This window comes from Sinohyriopsis cumingii, chromosome 6, assembly GCF_028554795.1.
Source record: "Sinohyriopsis cumingii isolate HCF-2022 chromosome 6, ASM2855479v2, whole genome shotgun sequence".
NCBI lineage: Eukaryota > Metazoa > Mollusca > Bivalvia > Unionida > Unionidae > Sinohyriopsis > Sinohyriopsis cumingii.
In genome coordinates, this window is record NC_142966.1 from 2234447 (window position 1) to 2259622 (window position 25176).

The 25176-nt window shown below is 35.6% G+C and overlaps 1 protein-coding gene across 1 annotated transcript in view; it reads right to left on the reverse strand.

Annotated features, from left to right (window-relative positions):
• The window catches only part of LOC149796270 (cGMP-dependent 3',5'-cyclic phosphodiesterase-like), a 322613-nt gene that overhangs the window by 234385 nt on the left and 63052 nt on the right, over window positions 1–25176 (reverse strand). Inside the window, exon 4 of the mRNA XM_089960908.1 lies at window positions 10170–10282. Coding sequence (XP_089817034.1) covers window positions 10170–10282 — 113 coding nt within the window. The remainder of the gene's footprint in view (window positions 1–10169; window positions 10283–25176) is intronic.

Here is a 25176-nt window from a genome sequence, read left to right on the forward strand (position 1 = left end):
TATCATCACCTCTACTGTGTGGACCGGGTGATCCTTCCCATCCGAGGGTACTACAAGTTACCCATACTATGTTGGGAGCAGTGCACCACGTCCTCCTGTGCTTCCCTGGACATGAGATGTGTGGTGTATCATCTCCTAAATGGGAAGGACAACACACTGCAGTAGTGAAGTGCATGGTGCTCCACCTCCCTAATAGGAGGAAGCAACATGCATGTGCAGTGCTCCACATCTCCAACTGGAAGGAGGAAACACACTACATTCAGCTGGCTGCAAGTAGCATGTGCTATGTACACCTTTGTGTATACAATACACACAAATGATTACACATTTTACCTGTCCTTTTCAGGGCCACGAGTGGCTGAATGGTCTAAAGCGTTCATCATTACGGATCACTGCCATCTCACCTCTGTCTGCCTGAATTCGAGTCTCAGGCTCGGCTAATGTGGGTATGTGAGAAAGCGTGCAAGTTGCTTCTCGTGTGTTGATGGTTCTTCCTGGGAAAAGTTAACAGACAAATAGAAGGATTGAGTCAGAATAATATGCTCTGCCAAATTGACAGATATATAATAATGAAAACAGTACAAATTAAATCTGTTTCTCATGGGCCACATGTCGAACAGGATGAATATTTGAGTATCTATGCTATGCATGACCATAATAGCCACAAGTCAAAACTTTTTGAACTGGATTAGTTGTATGGTATTTGCCATATATATTGGGACATATTAAAGTAATTTTTTTAAAAATGTCCCAGAACTTATAGTGAAACTTTTTTCACCTAGGTCATATGTCCCAGGACTAAATAAATGAAATAAATTTGTATTGAATTTGACACACACCCACAATGCATGTTGCAATAAAATAGATAAAACACTTATTTGACATTGGAGAAAGAAACTAACCTTGTATTATTACCATTTATTCCATTTTTTTCATCCGGAGCATTAAATAATAAACATATCCATGAATTCTGTATATGTAGCATAGGCTCCATACTGTAGAGTGTATCACTTATGTCCAATAACACTGGTCAACAGTGAAATCATTACTGACTTGAAAAGGCCCTAATCTGTAGTATTTTGGTGTGCCGAACACGAATATAACCGTGAAAAATTTGTATTGGCTCTCGTTTTGAAGATATTCATATACCTCATTTTCTATGTTTCACTGTGTAAATTTCTCCAGTAGGACTGCAGCAACATCCGGAATAATGATGTAACATTGCATAATACCATCATGCTCACATCATCCACAGTTGACTGCATCATTTTCTGATGCAATGCAATACTAATGCCATGCGGCTGCTGAAGTAAGTTGACGTCAGCAGTGTACTATACATGTGTAGGCCTATTATACTAATGCCAGGCGGCTGCTGAAGCTGACGTAAGCAGTGTACTATATAAAGCCCAATCAGATAGGTTCAGCATTTAAAATATTTTAGACGTTGTGCGAGACAGTTCAAGCTACTGTTACATAAAACTTATTATTTTATCCATTTACGTACAATAAAGAACAGTAATGCCTCGAAAGTGTGTTAATACCGCGGACAATTTTTGCTATATTTGTGGGGAAGTGACATTTGCCAACCAGAAGAAAAGTATCAATTCTCAAGTGAAGAAGGCATATCATCTTTACTTCGGATGCAAGGTTGGTGACCAAGACAAGCCTTGGGCTCCGCATATATGCTGTGCTACATGTACAACACAGCTTTCACAGTGGTTGAATTGCAAAAGGTCATCAATGCCGTTTGCAGTCCCAATGGTGTGGAGAGAGCCAAGCAACCACCTAAATGACTGTTACTTCTGCTTGGTTCCTCCTCTTTCCGGCGGAATAACGAAGCGAAAGAAGTCGAGAATAGTCTACCCAAACATTCCGTCTGCATTGAGACCAGTTCCACATGGTGAGGGACTTCCTATTCCAGAACCTCCAGCAGAATATTCTCTTGATTCATCTGACGAAGACAAAGGTGAGTCGACCTGTTCTTCTCCTGGTCCATCAGCATGCAGTGATCCAGATTTTCACTGTGGTGCATCATCAACCCCACACAGAATAACACAGGAAGAACTAAATGACCTGATTCGTGATTTGGACTTATCAAAGAACAAGGCAGAATTGCTAGGATCAAGACTCCAACAATGGAATCTTCTAGAAGAAGATGTCACAATTACTGCATATCGAAAGCGCCACCAGCAATTGGAGCCTTTCTTCAGAAAGGAAAGTAATCTGATATTCTGTTCCGATATTGAGGGCCTCATGAATGCTTTAAAAATCACTCATGACCCACAAGGATGGAGACTATTTGTGGACTCTTCGAAACTGAGTCTCAAGGCTGTGCTTTTGCACAATGGAAACATTCTTCCATCTATTCCAGTAGCGTATGCTGTCCACATGAAAGAGACATACGATAACTTAAGGCAGCTACTGAATTCCATTGAGTATAACAAGTACAGCTGGCACCTCTGTGGTGATTTGAAGGTAGTTGCCCTTTTAATGGGACTGCAGCAAGGATATACAAAATACATGTGTTTCTTATGCGAGTGGGATAGCCGAGCAAGGGAAATGCACTACATGAGGAAGGAATGGACTCACAGGCAGAATGTAGCCATTGGAGAGAAGAATATCCAACACCCAGCTCTGGTTGAGGCTCAGAAAATCTTGCTACCACCCCTTCACATCAAACTAGGTTTGATGAAGAACTTCGTGAAAGCCATTGACCGGACTTTGCCAGCATTCCGATACCTGCATGAAAAATTCCCTCGACTCAGCGAAGCAAAGATTAAAGAGGGAGCTTTTGTGGGTCCTCAGATTCGAGAGCTTTTCAAAGATGACCGGTTCAACAACTTGCTGGAAGGTGACGCGAAACAAGCATGGAATGCTTTTCGCCTAGTTTCTACAAACTTCCTCGGAAATGTTAGGGCAGAAAACTATAAGGAACTAGTAGAAGACATGTTGATGAAGTATAAGAAACTTGGCTGCAATGTCTCTAAAGATTCACTTCCTTCATTCCCATTTGGATTTCTTTCCTAGCAACTGTGGTATTGTTAGTGATGAACACGGCGAACGTTTTCATCAAGATATCGCAACAATGGAACAAAGATACCAGGGAAAATGGTCCACTACAATGCTGGCTGACTACTGCTGGACACTCCTCAGAGATGCTCCCGAACAGCTGTACAAGAGACAGGCGAAGAAATCTAAGATGTAGTCAATGACTTGATTTTTTATAGGTAGGTTATTACAGTTGACCTTTTACTATTGGAATGCATTTCGTTATGTAAACATTAATTTCTTGCAGATTACAAAAAAACTAGAGCCAATTTTGCAATTTGACTGTCATATTCGTGTTCAGCACATAAAAATTGATAAGAATTGACTAATTTTATTTCAGTAACATGACTTTTGTAAAAATTTGTTGTCCAGTGTAACACATAACACATTGTTCATTGAGAAACTTAAAGGTTTAAATATGTTATGAGAGTGAAAACTGGATCCAACAAAACTGCAAACAAGAGGGAATCAAGTGATATTTTGAAAACAACTGCCATTCACACATGACATGCTGTTAGGAGCAAAATAACCAAGATTTAATTATATCTAGGTCAACTATATGACGATATCTTGCAAATAAATATCATTACCTGAAAATACATTCACTTGAGTGCACATTCACTTGAGTGCTAGTGACAATCTTTTCGCTAGCATGGGTTACTAAAAGTATCATTAAAGCAGGTTATTGCTGTGTATGCTATTTACCTGCAAATGTCTATGCCCACTGTATTAATTAAAACTACAGATTCCAAGCACACAGAAGGCCAGGTGGTGAATAAACACAACTGGCAGCGAGCAGTAAACTCGTTGTTTGAACTTACCATCACAACATCAAAGACAAATGTTATTTTTATTACAAAACAAGTAGACCTCAGAAGCTGACTTTGGATACTTTTAAGCCGGGTTTTTTTAAACAAAGGATATCAATACAAAGGTTATTTTATTACAAAGCAAGCCAACCTAGGAAGCTGACTTTGGATTCTTTTAAGTGTGAAATTTTTGTTTGTTTTTGATTATATAAGGATGGCCAAAAAATGGAAGCTAACATTAGTTCCTTTTCATCGGTATTCAAGAGAATATTAAAAATAAATTGAAACAATGGAACAATTTTTAAAGTGACACAAAACAGTGCTTCATGCCTGGACATCGATGACCCAGTGTCGCCCTGAAAATTTGGAGAAATTAAAATCAGGATGAATTCATGATGGCCAGAAGAGAAGCAGATGATTTCACCAACAATGTGATCATTAACATGGATGAAATTCCAGTGTACTTTGATCTCATTCCTGGACAGACTGACAATAAGATGGGGGTCAATAGTGTGAGAATTAGCATGACTCATGCAGATTTTTAAAAATCTGACTTTAGTCCTTGCAGTTTCCACTTCAGGTGATGTGTTACCTCTAATGATAATTTTTCACGGTATGAAAAAGCTAAAAATGTACAGAAAGAATGGATCGTACGTGAGCAGGAGAAGGGTTACATTGACGATGATGCTGAAGTGGATTAAAGAGTTTTATCTCACATACACAGTGCTATATTTTTTAAAATAAAATTTCAGTTGAAGTGCATTTCCCAACATATATTTTTTTAATGCTTTAAAAAGGTGTTCCACAACTTAAGACTAAAAAAAAAACTATCTTGTCCCAGATCATACAGTGCACAAAAAATTACTTTCAAAATTAATTTATGATGTCCCAACAAATATAGTGTCCCGACATATAAGATAACTATGGTAATTAATTTGCTTTTATACCTCTGAGGTTTTGGATTCAATTTCCTGTTCTAACATGTACAAGGGTAAAATATTCCACCCGACATCAGTGATTTTCTAAAGGTTATTCAAAGATCATACAAGGACAACATCTATGACTTTGAGAAAGAACAATGCATGCTGAGGTTTTTTTAATAAATATTCAACTTTTGTTTTTTAAATAATGCTGATTGCATAAAAAGCTCTTAACTTATAAGTCATGCTATTGTTTCATGCTGGAGGAAACCCAGATTCCTGAGAAAACCACAGACTCTGACCTTCAATGGGAATACCTTTGCATCTGAGTTGCTGTAAAAATCAATGTGAAGTAAATAACTGTTGAAGCCTACATAACAACTGTGCTACTAGACAGAAGTATGCAGACAGGTCTTGATTTTTACAAGCTAATACCAGTTATAGTCAATAATTATGATTCACTGCAAACCAACATCTAAACTGAACATCTAAACTGAGTAATACTCTCAAGAAAAATACATACAAAACTAACACTTACAGATTATTCAAAAATTTTAATGGAAAACAATTTCTCAATGACCTATATAGAGTTCCATGGAATATGATCCAAAATTTGGACGACATAGACCAAGCTCTGAGGGTGTGGACTGACTTATTTATGGATGTAGTATCTAAGCATGCACCACCGAAAGTACATCGAGTAAAGAATGAAACCCAACCTAATTGGCTTACTACTGAAATCCTAGATGCTATCAAAGCATGAGAACAACTCAAGGCTATGGGGAACCATGCAGAATATAAAGTATGGAGAAATAAAATAATAAGTATGATTGAAAAAGCTAAAAAATCTTATTATCAATCATTGCTTGAAAACAAAAATAGCAATACGAACTCCATTTGGAAAGTGTGATTTGTGTGATTTAGATTTTTAACGTAGCTTTAACAATTTTTCAGTCATATCGCTACAATATCTGCAGTGTGACAGTTTATAGTGATGTCTAGTACTGGGGCATCATACTGCAGACATGTAGCATGATGTCCCACCCAGTCACATTATCCTGACATCAGGCCGACCAGTCCTATCACTAACCTCATAATGCTGAGCGCCAAGCGAGGCAGCTGTTAGTACCATATTTTTAAGTCTTTGGTATGACTCAGCTGGGGTTCAAACCCATGACCTCCCACATGCAAGGTGGATGCTCTAACCACTAGGCCACTGGAGCAGTCTCAATTGGAAAGTCTTCAAAGAATTCACTGGAGGAACACACAAAGATCAGACAAATAAAATTCACTAACTTCCGGTAAATGACACCAGTCACTGATGACACTAACATTGCAAAATTTTTCAATGATTTTTTCACCAACATTACCACAAAGTTACCAGTGATAGAAAACAACTTTAATGAACTGAAAAAGTGCTGCAGCAGCAAAATCTCAAAAGAGGTATGTTTCTCTATCCCACCAGTATCAAAAACTTTGTTAAAAAATGTCTCAGCAAACATAATACCAAGAAATCTGACATGGATGGATAAGAATTTGCAAATGGTCTGTCAAGATAGACTACTTGGTGTTCTGGTAGATAATAACCTATCATGGACTGAACATATCAAACATATCAGTATAAAAGTTAATTCAAGTTTATGGCTTCTCAGCAGGGATAAGACATTTTCTCCCTGAAAGGCACAGAAAACTATTTTATAACAGTTACATACAGCCCTATTTAGACTACTGTAATACAGGATGGGGTAATTCAAATGATAAAAACATAGCAAAGCTGGCAAATCTTCAAAAAAGAGCATTAGGGCTAATATCAATCCAGAAAGAAAACAAGGAAAGTTTAGCTGGTAAGTTAAAAATATTACCTATTAGAGACCAAATCCATTTGAGAAAAGCCAAATTAATGTACATGATATCCAATAATAGTGCTCCTGAACATTTACAATCACTATTCCAGTATAGTCTACCTGGCAATAATCCCCACCCGCGATCCATGTCTACCAAACAGTATAAAATTCAAAACCAAATAAAGAATTTTTTTAAAAAAGATTTACAGTACTCTGGAACTTTGCTCTGGAATAGTATTCCAGTTGAGATTAGAAATGCCCACTCTATTTCCTTCTTCCAAACCCAATATATCCAGTGGCTTCAGAGATGCAGCTAAAATAAATAACTTCCTTTGTATGAGGGCCTCAAGGTAGATTAGTTCTTAGCTAATTGTGTTACCCTCTTTAAATAAAGTCATTATAACTATTAATTACTGTACTAAATTTGGAAGTAAATAGTTGTCTAATCTTGCTTCATGGCAGCTTACTCTGTCTTCTTTTGTTACGACCAAACCATTCATTTCTGTTAAGCACATGGCTTTATTCTAACTACACATCTCATTCTGTCAAACAGAAAACATGCCTTTGTCAAGAGACCTTTCAAATGGTAATGGAACATATTCTTCTTCATAGAAATTCCTTCATTTGGTAAATCCATGAAGGAAAATTGGAAATACTCTGCCTTTTATATAAACTATTCCTTTGTTGTGAGAGGTCCATGGTTAATTAATACTACTCCAGATAGAATTTCCTTGTTACTAAATAATTTTCATGTGGTAAAGATTTATATACTGAAAATGAATACACACCTGCCAACCACAAGAGAGGTATATGTGTAACCTAAGTGGCAAAAAGCATAATCTGAGCATATAAAATGTAATAGTACACACCATGATTACTATCATCTGTATAAAAATATATATTTAGCTTCGCCTCTAACTTGGATCTTTCCTGCTTGTTAAAATTTTGTCACAAATGGGCAAAAACATGTGGGCAAACATAAACTAATTTGATAAATTATTTATATAAAACACTTACTTTAGTCAGCATGTCTAATTTTTGCTGAACAATCATATACTCAAGGCTTTAAAATTCTGCAATGAGTATGATGATGTATGAGTGCTCTATTATCTCATAGTCTAAAGTACAGTATGTTGAGCAGTTATTAAATTAGGGAAAATAAATTTTGCCAGATCAGACAATAACAGCTTCAATGAATGACTTACAAAAGATATAAAATGTTCCAAAAAAGTTATCAGCTCTTTTCTGTTCTTCAATTTACCTCTGAAGTTCATGAAGTGAAAATCAAAAAGCAGAGCCAGCACGTTTTTAATAGCTGAATATCTGAAGTAAGGCCAAGTTGTATACTCTACAACCCAAATGATACCCATCAATCACACATAAAATAATGGGAATTAAAAGTTATTTTAACAATACAAGATATACAAGGTCTTTTTTCAACAGTTAGCATAACCAGTGAGAAAAACCGGGCTAGTTATTTTTCTTTAAAATCTAACCATATGCAAAATATGAAATTGTAGAGCACGACCTTAACATTTGGTGCCATTGTTTTGAAGTACAGACTGGTCTGCTACCTAAATATACTATCAAAATATAATGAATCTGTGAGATCAGCTTTCAAAATGGTGATACCAATTGGTCTTAGAAATGTGCCGTGTACAGCTGCTTTAAACAGAAAACAGAGAAAGTATGTGAAAGTCTACAACTGACAAATGTACTCTTATACTATTCTTCTTATTCTCTTCCTTCTTAGAATATTCTCAAATCGATATGTGCTGGATTAAAGAGATGGTAACAAAAATTACAAATACATTTTATGGCTTTATTTTTTTTTAATGTACCAAAAAGCGTAATCCATATACAGGCAAGTGTAACATGTAATTAGGTGAAGAAAAAAAACAACGATTACTCCAAAAGTATAATGGTTGTCATGTATGTGAATACATTATTAAAAAATCCCTAATTTCTATATGACTGAATATCCAACAAAAAAGTACAATTGTGTTTGGTGTGATTAAGAGCGATGTTAGTAACAATGTGCATGAAATCTGCCTGTATACCATAGTTATAGGTTACTGCATTGGTTTGGGAAAATATGAACAAGTTTTTTTCCTAAGCAATACTGCACGACCTTGGAAGTGCAGTATTAGTACCAACAAAATGAGTACATATTTTCCCATACTCATTTCCTTTTCCTACCAATGGTTTAATAATAAAAGAGTACACTATAAGAAACAGAAGTAACTGAATTTATGCTGTGCATCAAAATAAATACAAAACTGTGGATGAATAATACACAGTAAAAATATTAATGCCCACTAAGCACCACCCACCAACCTCTGAATTTCATCAGGCAATTGTCATTAGTTGTTTTTTTTAAAAATCTTGTTTCCATCTGCTTACAATTGAAATGTCGAGTCATATTTTGAATGTGCACTGAAAAAACTTTTCCAGTTAGTATGGAATGGATGGATTTTATTTTTCTGTTGATCCAACTTAATTCTGCATTTCTACTTATGATGGAATGGATTTATTGGATCAATTCAGTGCAGTAAGGAGAATGTGATTTCAGTTGAAGATGTAGTCAAAATTACAGTACATTTTTGGTGAGTATCAGGTTTTCCATGACACGGTCATGTCATTTGGATTTGCAAAACTAAGGACATTTTGAGGAAATTCAAGATGCATAAATGTAAGTATATTTAGTACCAGCTAAAGAACACATATGTTTATGCCCTGTCACTTGCATGCTCACAGCTGGAGGGACCCCAGCTATGACCTGTATCATACAGTGTATGTCTTCTATCGCTAGCCTAACATTGCATCAAAATAGTCAAATGGAGAAAATTGCAAAGCAGCTGTTGTAAGACAGTCCATTTAGCCAGCAGAAATAATAATTTTACATTGTCTTGGTCAAGTGGCTTTGATCTTTGCGAGGCTCTAAGTTACCTACCAAAACCTTCAGCTGCATTTTTTCTCAACTTAGTGTTTTGACTGACTTGTAAAAATGGTACATCTCTGATAGATATGTGATAGCCCTTTGCTTCAATATGATTTTCTATGATATTTTAATACACCCTAGAGAGCACTGATCATAATCTGAACCATTCTATTTGCTAAATGTTACAAATATTTCTCCTAAATTACTGTTTAAATGATCAGAATGCATCGCTCACATTTGTTGCTGACATTTCAAATATCACATTCATTAGTATGCTTGTTTGAAAGTTTCGTTTGTGACTCAGTGAACTCATCCACACTGTCAACTTTATCATCTTTACTTCCAAATGGTCTAAACAGCTTGGTAATTCATGCACAAACAAATTTAATAAACCAAAAGCTAAGCATGGACTAAAATGAGGGTACACTGTTTGTTTACAAAGTAGTTCCTAATACACTATACTACCAGTATTTTTAGGCATACATGCTGTGTAGTATGAAACCATGCAATATGGAAAAAACTACATGATTCTGACAATGTAAAGTTAACAGAGAAAAAAATGAGCAGATAATAAAAAGGTATATGGAATGATCATCTGCTACTGTACCTTTGGTCTCTTGTCGGATATATCCCCAAGAATTAGACCTGATAACGTTGAAAAGCGATTCAGGAACCACCCATCCATTAACACAGACTGTCCTGCCATGATGGTATGCATCCCTAAAACAGAGAAAAATTAAAATATCATTTTACATGTTAAAAGGATGGATGAATGGGTGGATGAACTAAATATACAAAGAAGTGTTCAATGAAACTCAGTGTCTCACTTGTATCTGTGCATGAAGTATACATCCTTGATTTGAATTGAATCTGAACATAACAGTATCCACTATCTCTCTGACTTGCAAATGTGCATACAGTATCAACCATGTATCAAACTTTAACAGTATACATCTTGTATCCAACTCGCAAATGTGCATAATAGTATCCATCCTGTATCTGACTTGCAACTGTGCATAAGAGTATCCACGCTGTATTAGACTTGTATCAATGCAAAGCATTATTCATCCTATATCTGACTTGCAACTGTGCATAACAGTATCCACGCTGTATTAGACTTGTATCAATGCAAAGCAGTATTCATCCTATATCTGACTTGCATATGTGCATAACAGTATCCACGCTGTATTAGACTTGCATCAATGCAAAGCAGTGTTCATCCTATATCTGACTTGCATATGTGCATAATGGTATCCATCCTCAGACTTGCATCTACACAGAAGAGCATACACCCTGACTTGCATATGCACATAACAGCATCCACCCTCGATCTGAATTGAATCTGCGCACAAGGCATCCACCCTCTCAGACTTGCATCTGTACAACATAGCATACACCATATATCAGACTTCCACCTATGCATAAAAGCATACCTCCTCAGACCTGCATTTTCAGATTACAGCATCTACCCTGTATCCAACTTGGATCTGTTCATAATTGTATCCTCCCTGTATCTGATTTTTTTCCAAACAAATTTCAACTCCAAAAATTGAAGACAAAACCTGGAAAACTACTTCAACATATAGATTTAACACATAGTTCAACTCAAAACCTGAAAACTGCTGACAATGAAGACTCTATTTCCACCAAAAATTTGATACCTATTTCTCACCATGTTGGTGAATAAGAAATGTGGACAGAAGTGAAATGGCATTGACCAGTAAAGTTGAGCGCTTCAGACCACATGGCCACCAGAGTCCTGAATTATAAATAAATGACTAACCAATGCTCAGTCACTGGGTGAGGGTTCTACAGGCATCTCAGATCTTCAGGGCAATCCATCCCCAGATCTGACAGACTTAGATTTCAACTTTCACTTTGACTGTCCCGGAAACCCAAATACATCAAAAGTCATAGATTACATTAATGTTTTCAACCTGAAACAGTCAGTTAACCAACCCACCCATAAACACGGTCACATTTTAGACTGGATTCTTCATAGACCTGATGATAACATTCTACGGTCCTCCCTGGTATCCCATGACTTTGCATCAGATCACCGCTGCATTATATATCACCTCTGCATTATATACCATCTTGATGTATCAGTCCCTAACCCTCCACCTTTATCTGCTACTAAGAGAAACCTCTGTATGATAAATAGAACCAAACTAATGCACTACATCCAAGCTAACTTAACAACTTGCTTACCTCCTACAGCAGAATAACTCAATAACTGCCTGCGTTCATTGCTTGACAAACATGCACCAGCTACCAAATGCAGAGTATCAATTCAAAAGTGTTCTCCATGGAATAGCAGTGTTAGGGACCAGCTTCGCACTGATAAAGGAGACTGCCGTAAAGGTGAGAGGCTTTAGCTTTCCACCAGACTCACTATTCATAAGCAAATCAATGAAGCCGCTAAGAAAAATGTCACAAATATAGTCCATGCAGCGAAATCAGCCCACTACACTACTAAGATCACGGAAAGTTCCAGCTGCAAAGAGCTCTTCGAGATTACTAACAAGCTAATGTCAAGGAACAAATCTACACCACTTCCAACTACCTTCTCTCCAGTCGACCTTCTGGACATGTTTGCAAATTTCTTCCGTGACAAAGTACAACCCATTAGAGATAAGCTTGACACCACAATTTCAATTGACTCATCATCACGATACAGTTGGGATACAGAATTTAAGTGGCAACCATTAGCAGCATTTGAACCTGTCTCTATGGATTTCGTATGTACAATCGTGATGAAGAGTGCACCAAAGTCATGTGAACTTGATCCACTTCCAACGTCAATGCTGCTTGAGTGCTTAGATCCAGTATTGCCTTTACTAACTGATGTTATTAATACCTCTCTCATCCTGGGAATTCCCATCATTTTTCAAAACTGCCATTGTAAAGCCTCTGCTGAAGAAACCAGCACTAGACCATATCGATTTAAAGAACTACAACCCAGTTTCTAATCTCCCATTCATATCAAAAATCTTAGAAAAGGTTGTTCTATCTCAGCTTGTATCTCATCTAAATTCAAAGTCTTTTTAGCAATGTACAATCTTCATATTGCCCTTGCCACAGTACTGAAACTACTCTTCTAAAAATAGTTAATGACATTCTCTCTGCGTTGGATAGCAGAAAGATTACAGTCCTCACCTTCCTTGATTTGTCTGCAGCATCTGACACAATAGACCATTATATATTACTTCACCGTCTCCAGCATGTATTTGGTATTCATGATAAAGCCTTACTGTGGTTCAAGTCCTACTTGGTCAACAGGACACAAATTGTATCTGCAAATGGAATACACTCCAGCCCAGTTGATCTATGTTGTGGTGTTCCACAGGGGTCTATTTTTGGACCTGTTCTGTTCATTCTATACATTCAGTTGCTCTCAAGTGTCATAGATCATCATCCAGTGTCTCAACAATTTTACGCTGATGACACCCAAATATACAAATCTAGCCACCCAACTGAAGTTGATGCTACCATCCAAGGTGTAGAGAGGTTCATTTCTGATGTGAAATCATGGATGACATGGAACAAGCTGCAGATGAATGATGATAGAACTGAGGCCATTCTAATCACAACACAAAGACTTTCTCATTCACATCCTTTACCTCAAACAATACATATCAGCAGCACCAACATTAAATTCACACAATCAGTACGAAACCTAGGTGTTACTCTGGACAGTACTCTCACATTGCACCAATATGTCATGAACACATGCAAGGCTGCATATCTTGAGCTGAGACGCATCAGCTCAATTCGCAAATATCTTTCAGTTGATGCCACTAAAACACTTGTGTGTTCATTAGTACTTTCAAGACTGGACTATTGTAACTCAATTCTGTCTGGTTCATCTCAATACCTGCTCCAGAAACTTCAGAAAGTTCAAAACACAGCTACTCGGATCATACTTAGAGTACCATGATCAAAGCACACCTCCCCGCTGCTCTGTATCCATTCGATCCAGAATCAAACACAAAATTTGTTCTCTGTGCTACGTTTCACTGTCGGACTCTAGTTCAACATACCTATCCGACCTCGCCTATGTGTACACACCAGCAAGATACTTACGCTCCTCTTCTGACAATTGTATACTCATTATTCCCACTATGAAAACAAAGTCATATGGACAGCGTTGTTTTGCATACCAGGGCCCAGCAACGTGGAATGAATTGCCCACTAACTTAGGCACAAAGACACAGTGATCACATTCAAAAGGGCTCTCAAAACTCACTTATTTCGACTGTAAGAACAAACTTAAAGACCTAATAATGTTTTCTACCTTAAATATTCTCAGCATGTTTTTGAATGTTTTCTGATTTCATGGTGTTTGTTTTTGTAATCATATCATTATATGTTTTTTATCTTATAGGTTTTGTCTAATGTTGTAAAGTGCTTAGAGCTTCTAAAGATTAGATGCTATACAAAGTCATCATCATTATTATTATTATTATTATTATTATCTGAGCACTCACTTTCCCAGGGGACTAGATCTCATCTCCAATAAGAGGTCCCTGAAAAGGTACAACTCACAATCAGTCCCCACCAAGCAGATCATACTGTGAGTGGGGTTTTCCAGCATTTCTTGCTCAACATCACAGCACTGGTTTTCGCATGAACTGGCTCATAATCATTCTGTGAAATTACTGCCCATGCGAGAACAAATTCATGACTTCATGAACTCTCATGAACTGTTCATGAATGTACATGAACTGTTCTTCAAATGTTCATGATCAGTTCATCATCTGAGTTCATGGACAAATGTTCAAAAAAGTTCCACAAGAAAGTTCATGAACACTTACTTCATAAACTCTGATGCATCATAAAGTTCATGAACACACTCATGAACTTTCATGAGCAATTATATTATCTTAAACGTTCCTGAAATGTCATGAACCTGGTTCATGAACAATTCAAGCACTTTGATGCACCACTAAGATATCTACTGAAAATATTTATGAATTTCTATACCATTATATTCATAAAATGTTCATGAAAACTTCTTCATAATATTTGTGAAATATAAATAAAGTGAATAAATTAAAAAAATGAAATGAATACTGTTTACATGTGCATAAAGCTCTTTTATTCAATACTTATGTACTGAGTAGTTTTGGATTAATATGGGAAAATATTTTTTGGCCAGCATGAACAAAATGTACATGGTATCAAAGCTTTCAATGACTTTGTTCTAACATTTTCGTCCATTACCGTCATAAACTACATACTCTGTTGACTTGTAACAATCACTGGTTACCAATATGCCCTAAAAACTGATACAGTAAAACCTGTCTTGAAAGACCACTCCTATATGAGACCACCCGTCCTGAGAGACCATATTCTCAATGCACAAATTTATTGATTATATAGGTTTGTGACCTGTTATGGGAGACCACCTGTCTTGAGAGACCATACTTTTTTGGCAGAAGGGGTGGTCTTTCAAGACAGGTTCTACTGTATATGTAAACAACGATACCCTGACTGGATGATTGTGAAAGAAGACATGATATGATTGTGTAATATACGCATGCGATTTCAGCCTTATTTTCCCCACAAATAAAAGAGCATGCAAATGGTTCTGCAACAAGTAAAACCCTTGAACAAAAAACATGGACTCATGTGGAATGGACAGATGAGAATATTTTCAATATCGTTTCTTTGAAGTCAATAGAAGTGGCAAGAAGAGATTATGAAGAATATGAAGGAATGATTTGGTGTGAGCACAATTGGGAGGAAAAGTGTACCCAGCCAGGATCATCAAACTTCCAGTGAGTAATCTGGTCAAGCATGATTACTACAGTGGAAGTTATATGGATATTTTATTGATTTTTATGTCATCATATTAGTTTTAACCAAACTAATGAGTGTTTTTTTTTCAGACCCAATTTAGAGTTGCTCTTTGAATTTTTGAAAATCACTTAACAAAACTCTTGCTTCCTAATTCTAAATCATACCTCCCCCCTTTCGATCTTGATTCAAGATGCAGTACTGCATCAACTATAGGAATTAAGATGTTTGGTATCGTTTTCTGTTTTGTGACATCACTATTTCTATGATCTGATGTAATTTGGTTAATTAAAAAAGAAAAACTAGTTAATGCGTCAAATTGTACACAAGAATACAGAGGCAAAAAACAACATGATGAAACCAGAAGTGATATGCAACATGAGGAGTCGGAGTAGATGCATTAAGGGCCTGTACCACACAAGTCTGATGTCCTAATGGAAAATAGCGAAAATTTGTGACAGCACGAAACAACCATATCTGTACTAAAAATATATACACAGATAAGGTTATTTAGTGTAACAAATTTATGTCATATTTTATTGATAAAACATCAGATTCCTGTGACATAACCTATGGCATGTCAGCTTCAGTTATAATAAAAGGGCAATGAAACCAGTTTCAAAATTCTCCCAGATAAAATAAATGCTAAGTAAATTGGGTATTAAGTTTAAGGGATTAAATAATTTTGAGTTGGATCATAATTATTCCAGTAAATAAAGTACAATAATAATGTGCTAAAAGCTGAAAACATTTTGTTGATCAGAGGTTATCTGTACTAATAAACAAACTTTACCTTTCTTTAAGATCAGACAGCAGAAAAGTAAAATAAATACAGGATCAAGTTGGTAGGTTAAGGAAGAAAATTTTAAAACTGGAGGATCCTATGACCAAGATGGAAGAGACATTAATTAGTGACTGCTGCAGCAACATGACAGATCCAAACAGTAATCAGATAGAACAGCTCAAGTCATAGATGGAGACATTCAGTAGTGATAATGGGCTGGATTTGATTATATTATTGGTCCTTAAGATCTTCACAAAAGACAAGTTATCTGACAGGTCAATCTCAGGAAAAAAGATTGGTAAAGTCAGAAGAAACCCCGAAGATGATGGAAGTTAAATATCCTTGAACAGTTGGTTGAACACAAATGCCCCAATATCTCTCAAAAATATTTTAAAGAAAAATTACATAACATGCAGTGATGTGAAGAGTAAAAAAAGAATATTGCTTGTCAATTTACATGTTCTTTGCTGCATATTAGAATTTTATCTGAATTAAAGACCATTGTTAAGATAATATGGTGCATTTTATACTGTTTTGAAACCCACTTCCATTGTTATTTCATGATTCAGGAGGAAATATTACTATAGGTATTTCTGAGTTCATACGATAATCAAATTTTTAAAGGAACTGTTTATGAACAGTCATGAAGCATTCATGAGAAACTTTGTTCATCATAGTTCATGAATATGGTCATGTACTTGTTCATGAATTATGATGATGACCCAGTCTGTGAACTTTTATGAAATGTTCATGAATTCAGTTCATCAATATTTCATGAACTGTTCAAGAACAGTTTGTGAAGTGTTGGTTCATGAACAGTTCATGAATTCAGAATTTCATAAATTGACCATTTTCAGTTCATGCATATTCATTAATAGTTCATTAACCTTTTTATGAACTTTCATGAATGGCTCATGAACCCAGTTCAAGAATAATTCTTGAACAGTTCATGCCAGTTCATGAATTGTGTTGATGATCATTTCACAGGGTATACTTACCTGGCCGTTACACTGAGATTAATGTTATAAAGGAAGCAATGCTAAACTTTAGGACAAAAAAAAAATAATTAAGTCAACCCGGCTTTTTCGCAGTGTACATAATTTGGAATTGGGCATAAAGACGATGTCATGTGGGATTCAACAGATTGTTGTGTAGGGTTTACCGCCATTTTTCAGCACACGATAGGCTATATATGGTGGCCAATATTAATGGTGGAGGAAGTACCTGGGAAAACCCCGGAAAGAACCACTGACCCACGAGAAGCTACTGGCAAGTTTTCTCACATACCCACATTGGCCAAATCTGAGACTCAAACCCACACAGACAGAAGTGAGATCGCAGTGATCCGTAACGAAGAACGCTTTAGACCACTCAGACACTCAGGGTCCCAATTCAACAGATTAGAATACAGTCTGGTAGTATAATTAAGAGCCATTTACATTCATCTGAGATAAAGTGATGGCTCTTTTGCCACAATATAAAGGCTTTCTGACAAAGTCTAAGTACCTAACTGTGTAACATCAGCAAATAAGATTTATAGGTTGATCCATTATAACACAGTCAAGCAACGCTTTGGTTTAAATCTTACTAATGACCCTACGATAGGCTCCCCAATCTGTGCTTGCCATGACTTGTATTAAATCCATTAGGCTTTCTTACATTTGTCCCTGACGTATCTAAATATGGAACAAAAGTTCTTTTCTGATCTAAAATGAGCTCTAAAATTTGGTCTCCTCATCAACAGGAAATAAGACAACCATCAAGATAGAGATCAAAAGTACATATGAACTATGTAAGAAGCATACAAATAGTTTTAGATTTCAAAAACTTTAATTCCTTTTCTTCTGTCCATTTCTGAACTGCGACATATTCCAATATTTCCTTCCAAAAAGTTCATTTTGAAGTACACCGTATGACCTTTATGTCATACTATTACTATAAGTGTACAAGTACTTGAAATGTGAAGTACATCCTCAATTTCAGTATATGTAGTGTCATAGTAGTTTAGTTTGAGGGTTTCTTCAGCTCAATATAGTGTGGTAGATTCTGTATGAGAACACATTACTTCCTATCCATAAATAACAAAGGTCATCCTAAATAGGTCTTGATCTGTACAAAATATAGTAAAAGTAGGAGTAAAAGCACCTGTAATGCTCAACTCCATATCACAGCTTTGTCAAGATCTGATCAGTAATAATTACATGTCTCAGCATATAATGTAGCATCTGTCATTTTTCATAAACAAGTACTGTTTTTTCTTAAGTCTACAAATAAATGAATTTAAACCAGAAGGTCACGTAAACAGTGCTGAAAACTTCAACTTAAAAACATAACAAAGTATTAACTAACATGACTAAAATATTACACGTTTTTCCACATACCGAACATTTGCAAAATTGTAGTAAGAAACAAGATATTTACTAATATCCATGAATCTCCTTGTCAATTGCAGCTTATCTGGGGAAGATGAAAAATAGATTGGAACAGAATAAAATACAGTCACTGAAGCCTGAAAATTACTGCATATCCATGCTTATGACTCATCCAACTACAAACCAGAATGACCCAGATCTGCCATCATATAAAGTGCCACTTCTGGGTCTACTAATTCTGTCAGGACTCATCAGCAGAACAAACAACAAGGACTCTACTGGCAATTATGCTACAGCAGGTCAGGGTCTGTATTGTTTGCTGATAAACCCAAAATATGAGTTCTTATGACTCCATGGTCTTAGTAACAGAAAGAGCAAAACCTACAAGTTCTATAAAAATCAACAAATAATTTATTTCCCAAGGATACAAAGTGAAAAAAAATTATAAAAAAAACTTGCAGTATTGTGAATTAAATCCAAAATAGTCTTAAAAATTCCACTACAAGTCCAAATGTATGAAGTTCCAAAGGAACTCTAGTGGTTTTCCAAATAAATTCCAATACTGAATGTGTTGATGTGCCTATAGTTTTGAATGTGCAAATGGCCTGGAGTGTGGTTATGTATTAAGTCTTTTGATGTACACAATAATATAATCCAAACATCTTTGTCTGAATTCACTATATTACTGTGCACCTTGTAATTCCAGTGTTTAATAACTTGAATAAATAAATCCAACCAAATTAAAAACTGAATACAACAATAAGACTGATTCTGTTTCAGATGTTAAGGCAAGAATGAAGAATCGCATTGTAAACAAGATTATGTACCCTATTATGTATATTTAATTTGTATTATTTGTTTGCTTTTCTTAATGATTATATTTTATATACATTGTATTTGGTACCTGGCCTTGTCCAAAATCAAGTTCACTGTGTACCTGACCAGGGACATTCATTTTGCAAACAAAATACATAGCTAGATATTCCTCTATGATTATGGATTAGATATTCAGATCATTATTAATGTAAACATGTTTATAGTCTTGATTCTGATCTTAAAAACTTCTAAAATCGAAGTTTCCATAATGTAACAGAGTATTTTCTGAAATGGTAATTGCAACCTTGGTCAAGAAGAGGGGTTTATAATCTTGTTTATCTAACAATTACTCCTTCTTGTCCTAACATCTTGATGTAGAATCAGTGTCTGTGTTTTGATTTTCATTTGGGTGGAATTATTTATTCACTGGAAATAAAAAGTGCTGATCAATAACATTCTTGGACTGGAACATTAACTTGGAATTATAGTGAATTTAGACAAGGAGATTTTTATATTACACTCCTGTGATACATCAAAAGACTTTTAGACATTGTCACAATCCAGGACATTGGCACATTAACATGTTTGAGAGAACAGGCACATCAACACATCTAATATTCAAACCTATTTGGAATATGACTGGAATTCAAATGGAACTTTATATGTTTGGACTTGTGATAGAATGTTTACAATATTTGGAGATATAGTTCACAACACTTAAGTTCTTTTAAAATTTTCACCTTTGATTCTAGAGAAATAAATCATTTGTTGAATATTACAAAACTTGATGGTTTTTGTTCATTTCTGTTACTTAGTTTAAAATCATAGTTATAACTACCCCTCCAATAGACCTAGGACACAATTACCATTTTCTGAAAATACTCTGTCAACTTAGTATGAAATATGGGACACAAGAACCTTGTTTTGGTATGCTCAAGTTACTTTTGAGGTGATACATCTATATGCTGATTTTCATAATTGTAGGTGAAATAGAATGAGAGATTAATTGAGTAATGAACTGATTACTTCCAATTCAAAAATCCCTCAGGCAAGAAAATTAGGTCACACTAACCTAGTTCTGATATATAGTTACTTAACTTTTGAAGAATCATGTCCAGATTTCATTAGTATAGGCTAAATAATGTGCAAAATATCTAGTGTGCAAAAAATGGACAGCTGAAAATACACAAGACACTCATGTGCGACACACTCGGTCACACAAACCAAGTGCTGGTTACTGGTTATGTTCCTTTTGTTGCAATGTTTGTCCAGGGTTTCCACTAGGATTTTGAAAGCTGGAGTTAAAACCTCAAAAACAGGAGCTAAAATAATAAGAGTACAGTAATACCTCGAACATTCGCGAGGTTAGGTTCCAGAATCAGTCGCGGATCAAGAGGAATCGCAAATGTTTGGTACAAGTCGCTAAAAATGCTAATAAATGCTTATTTCTAGGGTTTAAACCCTAAATATGACTCAAATCATGCTCCCAAAGCACTTTAATTTCATTTTAAGTTAGCTTAATACATTACCCTTAAAAAGAGAAATAAATGGCTGACGTAAAAATAGAGTACAGTATCGCCTAATGGGTATTTGCCACACTAGCACATTTACAGTACGGTACATGTATACTAATATTACCCCTATACTAATTCATTGGCTGCCGTTTTCTTTTGCACTCACAGTAAGGTAAAACCAAGTAACGAATGGGACTGTAAACTTAATGACTGACGTTTTCTTTGTCATTGTCAGGAAGGTAAACTAGGTAAACTTCATATGTCACAGATGTCATATAAAAAGGTGCAATTCAATAAAATAAAGAAAACATGTACGTACAGGGTACCAATGAAAATTTCGCGAATCCGTTAATTCACGAATCCAGAAATGCGAATGCACAAGGTATTACTGTATTATTTTGTTTGCTTTAAATCAGGTCATTATGCTTGTTCTGCAGCAATATAACTTATTTATGTCAGTTAACACATTAACCCCTAGCGACGACTTAACAGGGCAGGAGGTAGTAGCCTACTGCCGAGCTCTGTAGCATCATGGTCATGCATGATACACTAAAGTGGGTGGTATTATAGAAAGGTAGACAGATGTAGCTCTACAATGATACCAAATAATCTGGAATATCTAGTTGCACTATAAAATACAGATTTAAAAAAACTCATTTTTTGGACCAGACTTTTTTCTACCTGAAATTCACCCGTGGTCGGAATCCGATTTTGTGTCCGGATTTTAGACTTTTTGGTCTCAGATCAAAGGCAAACCGGTATGAACTGCAAACAGATAGATGAGCCTTTGCAAAAAGTAGGATAAGATGAGCGTTTGGAATTATCAAGAGTGGTCTCGATACAAAAATAATAGCTCCATTTAGCAAAAAAAAACAAACAAAAAAAACCCAAAAAACTTTTACCTTTCTGCTCATGCGCGAGTCAAATAGCTGATGAAAAACGATGTTTCTAACACAACTAGGCAGTATGTTACTGAAAGATCACCGGGGATTTGGTCTTCTTTGATCTACTCAGAAATAGATTTCAAAATGTGTTTCCTACTCAATTTTCAGGCAAAAATGACAAAAACTTCCAGGGGTTAATGTGTTAAACAGTGCATTTTGATGACGTCAACAAATTTGAATATTCCTTGCATATTTAATCACTTGTGCATCAACACTGCACATAAATTACAAACTTAGCAATTCCCTGACGATTTGTAAAAAAAAAAAAAAAAAAATCCATGTTAAGTTAACACATTAACCCCTAGCGACGACTTAACGGGGCAGGAGGTAGTAGCCTACTGCCGAGCTCTGCAGCATCATGGTCATGCATGATACACTAAAGTGGGTGGTATTATAGAAAGATAGACAGATGTAGCTCTACAATGATACCAAATAAGCTGGAATATCTAGTTGCACTACAAAATACAGATTAAAAAAACTCATTTTTTGGACCCGGCTTTTTTCTACCCAAAATTCGCCCGTGGTCAGAATTTGATTTTGTGTCTGGATTTTAGGCTGTTTTGTCTTAGATCTAAGGCAAACTGGTATGAACTGCAAACAGACAGATGAGCCTTTGCAAAAAGTAGGATAAGATGGGCATTTGGAATAAAGAGTGGTCTCCATACAAAAATAGTGGCTCCGATTAGCAAAAAAAAAAGAAGAAAAAAAAGAACAACTTTTACCCTTCTGCTCATGCGCGAGTCAAATAGCCAATGAAAAACGATGTTTCTAACACACAACTAGGCAGTATGTTGTTGAAAGATGACCAGGGATTTGGTATTTTTGAGTCTATTCAGAAATAGCTTTCAAAATGTGTTTCCTACTCCATTTTCATGCAAAAATGACAAAAAGCTCCAGGGGTTAATGTGTTAAGTCTGGATTTGGTGGGGGCCATTTAAAAGTGGGGATTTAGTTATCCCTTTTCTGCTGAATTGTCTTGCCAGAAGCATCCTTAGAACATAACAAATAGACAAGATCTGCTTTTTCTGTGACAATATTTGCCTGGACACATGGGAAAAAATTTCTCATTAGCTTTCGTCCAAACAGTAACTTTTTTTTAGCACCTATAAATATTTTAGTTATATCACTATTTCACCTTAGACTGTTGATTTATAATGTTTCATTGAAATTTGTCTCTTCAAAACACCTATTTTTTCTGCTTGATTTTTTTTACTGTGAACGGTAACGAGCTTATCACTGATTCCTCTTTCAAGTCCTGCACAATGCATTCTTCTGTGTACTGTTCTGGAAGAGACAACAGTGTTGGTGAATTGATATTAAAATGGGTTGTAAAGTCCTCAAGTAAGTGTTTGTCTCATATATTTTCTTCACAATGCAAATCAGCAGACAAGTGTGGTCATATCTTTGTCTGTCAGGACCATGTATGCAGTATGCTGGTAAAAAGTAGTGTGACACTGCAGTAGGTAGTTGACATCACCTAAAACATACTCCATAGATTTTATCTATCCACTCTCGGCCCATGTTTGCGTGCACTGTATGGTAAAGATCATGGGACAGACTTGTACGTCGGATATCATGTGCCACTTTTGAAGCTTTAATATGGTTACCCTTGTATATTATTTGTTAATTCATATTTGTTCTCATTTATGCACCACTTGTACTTCAGTGTCATACATCGTTATTTGACTTTCTTGATAATGCATTAATTTAAATGAATTGAGTATATTGTTATTTTTGCCTCTAAAGCAAATCAAGCAATCCCATTAACAAAAAAATGCAATATTTTGTTCAACATGAAATTTGAAGTGGTGTGAATAGTTGTAATTGATTTTACTTTTGTAGCTCACAAGATTTTGCTTGTTAGTTCATTTTACAGTTATTTCCTTTCAGAATCAGTTATGGAAGTAGGTCTCTTTGCATTGGAAATAGATTACCCTTCATTTGTAGTTCTTTTTCTGGCCTGGTGAAGTATGATGGGTTAATCATTAATGCATAAAAAGGTGGAAAAGGCTTTATTTTGGCAATGTTACATGTCTAAACTGCTCCCCTGTCTGTTACAGATTTTTTTTCCTTCATTTTAATTGAGCTTGACCTTGCATCAAGATAAAAGGGTTGGTAAGATTGCCAAGTCATGCAGGATGATGCTTACTGACTCTACAATCCAACTTTAACAGCTATCTATTCCAGAATTTGGAATGTAGTACTGTCCATAAACACAAATGGAAACTTTAAATGAAAGCTCAAACAGGCCTTTCAACTGCCATTGACCCAGAATAATAATAAAAAATTTCACACACACACACACACACACTTTCATCAAAATGTTCATTTATACATGGCAGTTAATGATTACTTCTGCTTAGATATACCTTCAGGCTAATCTCCAAATATGTCAAATTAGTAAGTTGACATCATTATTATGTTTTTTCATAAAACAATATTAGGTACAAAATTAGAGATATGAGGTTTTTTTAATCTGTATTTTGTAGTGCAACTAGATATTCCAGATTATTTGGTATCATTGTAGAGCTACATCTGTCTACCTTTCTATAATACCACCCACTTTAGTGTATCATGCATGACCATGATGCTACAGAGCTCGGCAGTAGGCTACTACCTCCTGCCCCATAAAGTCATTGCTAGGGGTTAAAGTGTTAAATATACCTGAAAACATGGATGACTTTGAAAACTGGTATTCAAAGGAGAGCAAATGTTATTCACTCCAAATATGATCCACTAGATGTGGTGATGTAGGTCTATTACGACCTTCTATTACATTCTGATCCTCTATAATAGTTATCTGAGGAGATTATGACACAAGTTTTAAGAGGAAAGGAGCAAGTAACTAAATATTCAACATCCTGTGTGGGTAGATTTATTCCATATTTGACTGCAAATCAAGCTTAAATTACATATCATATTACATATTATATTTACTCATGAAAACACATTAGCCATTTTGGGAACTTGAATGATTAAAAGGAACACAATACAACCCACATAAAAATCTTCTATTTTATGTCAACTGACTATGATCAATAACAATAAGGTCACAATAAGCTGGATGATATACTTCCCCCTTGAACATAAGTCCTATTTATGGAGTCTGCAATATTTTTATGTTTATTTTGCCTCTATAAATGTACAGGTACATGTAACTTCAATCAACTGGACAATGCAGGAAACAATTTTTTTTACAATACATGAATTGACTTTAAATTCCTAAGAATCACCCCACCCCATCTCAATAAACAGGAGGTTCAAGTGCACTTTAGATGGATCTCCTGACGTACATATTTTAAAAGCTGACCATTTCACTATGCAGGCATTTGTAGTACTGCATGAACACAACCTATGTAAACTATCTCCCAAATTTTTTTCA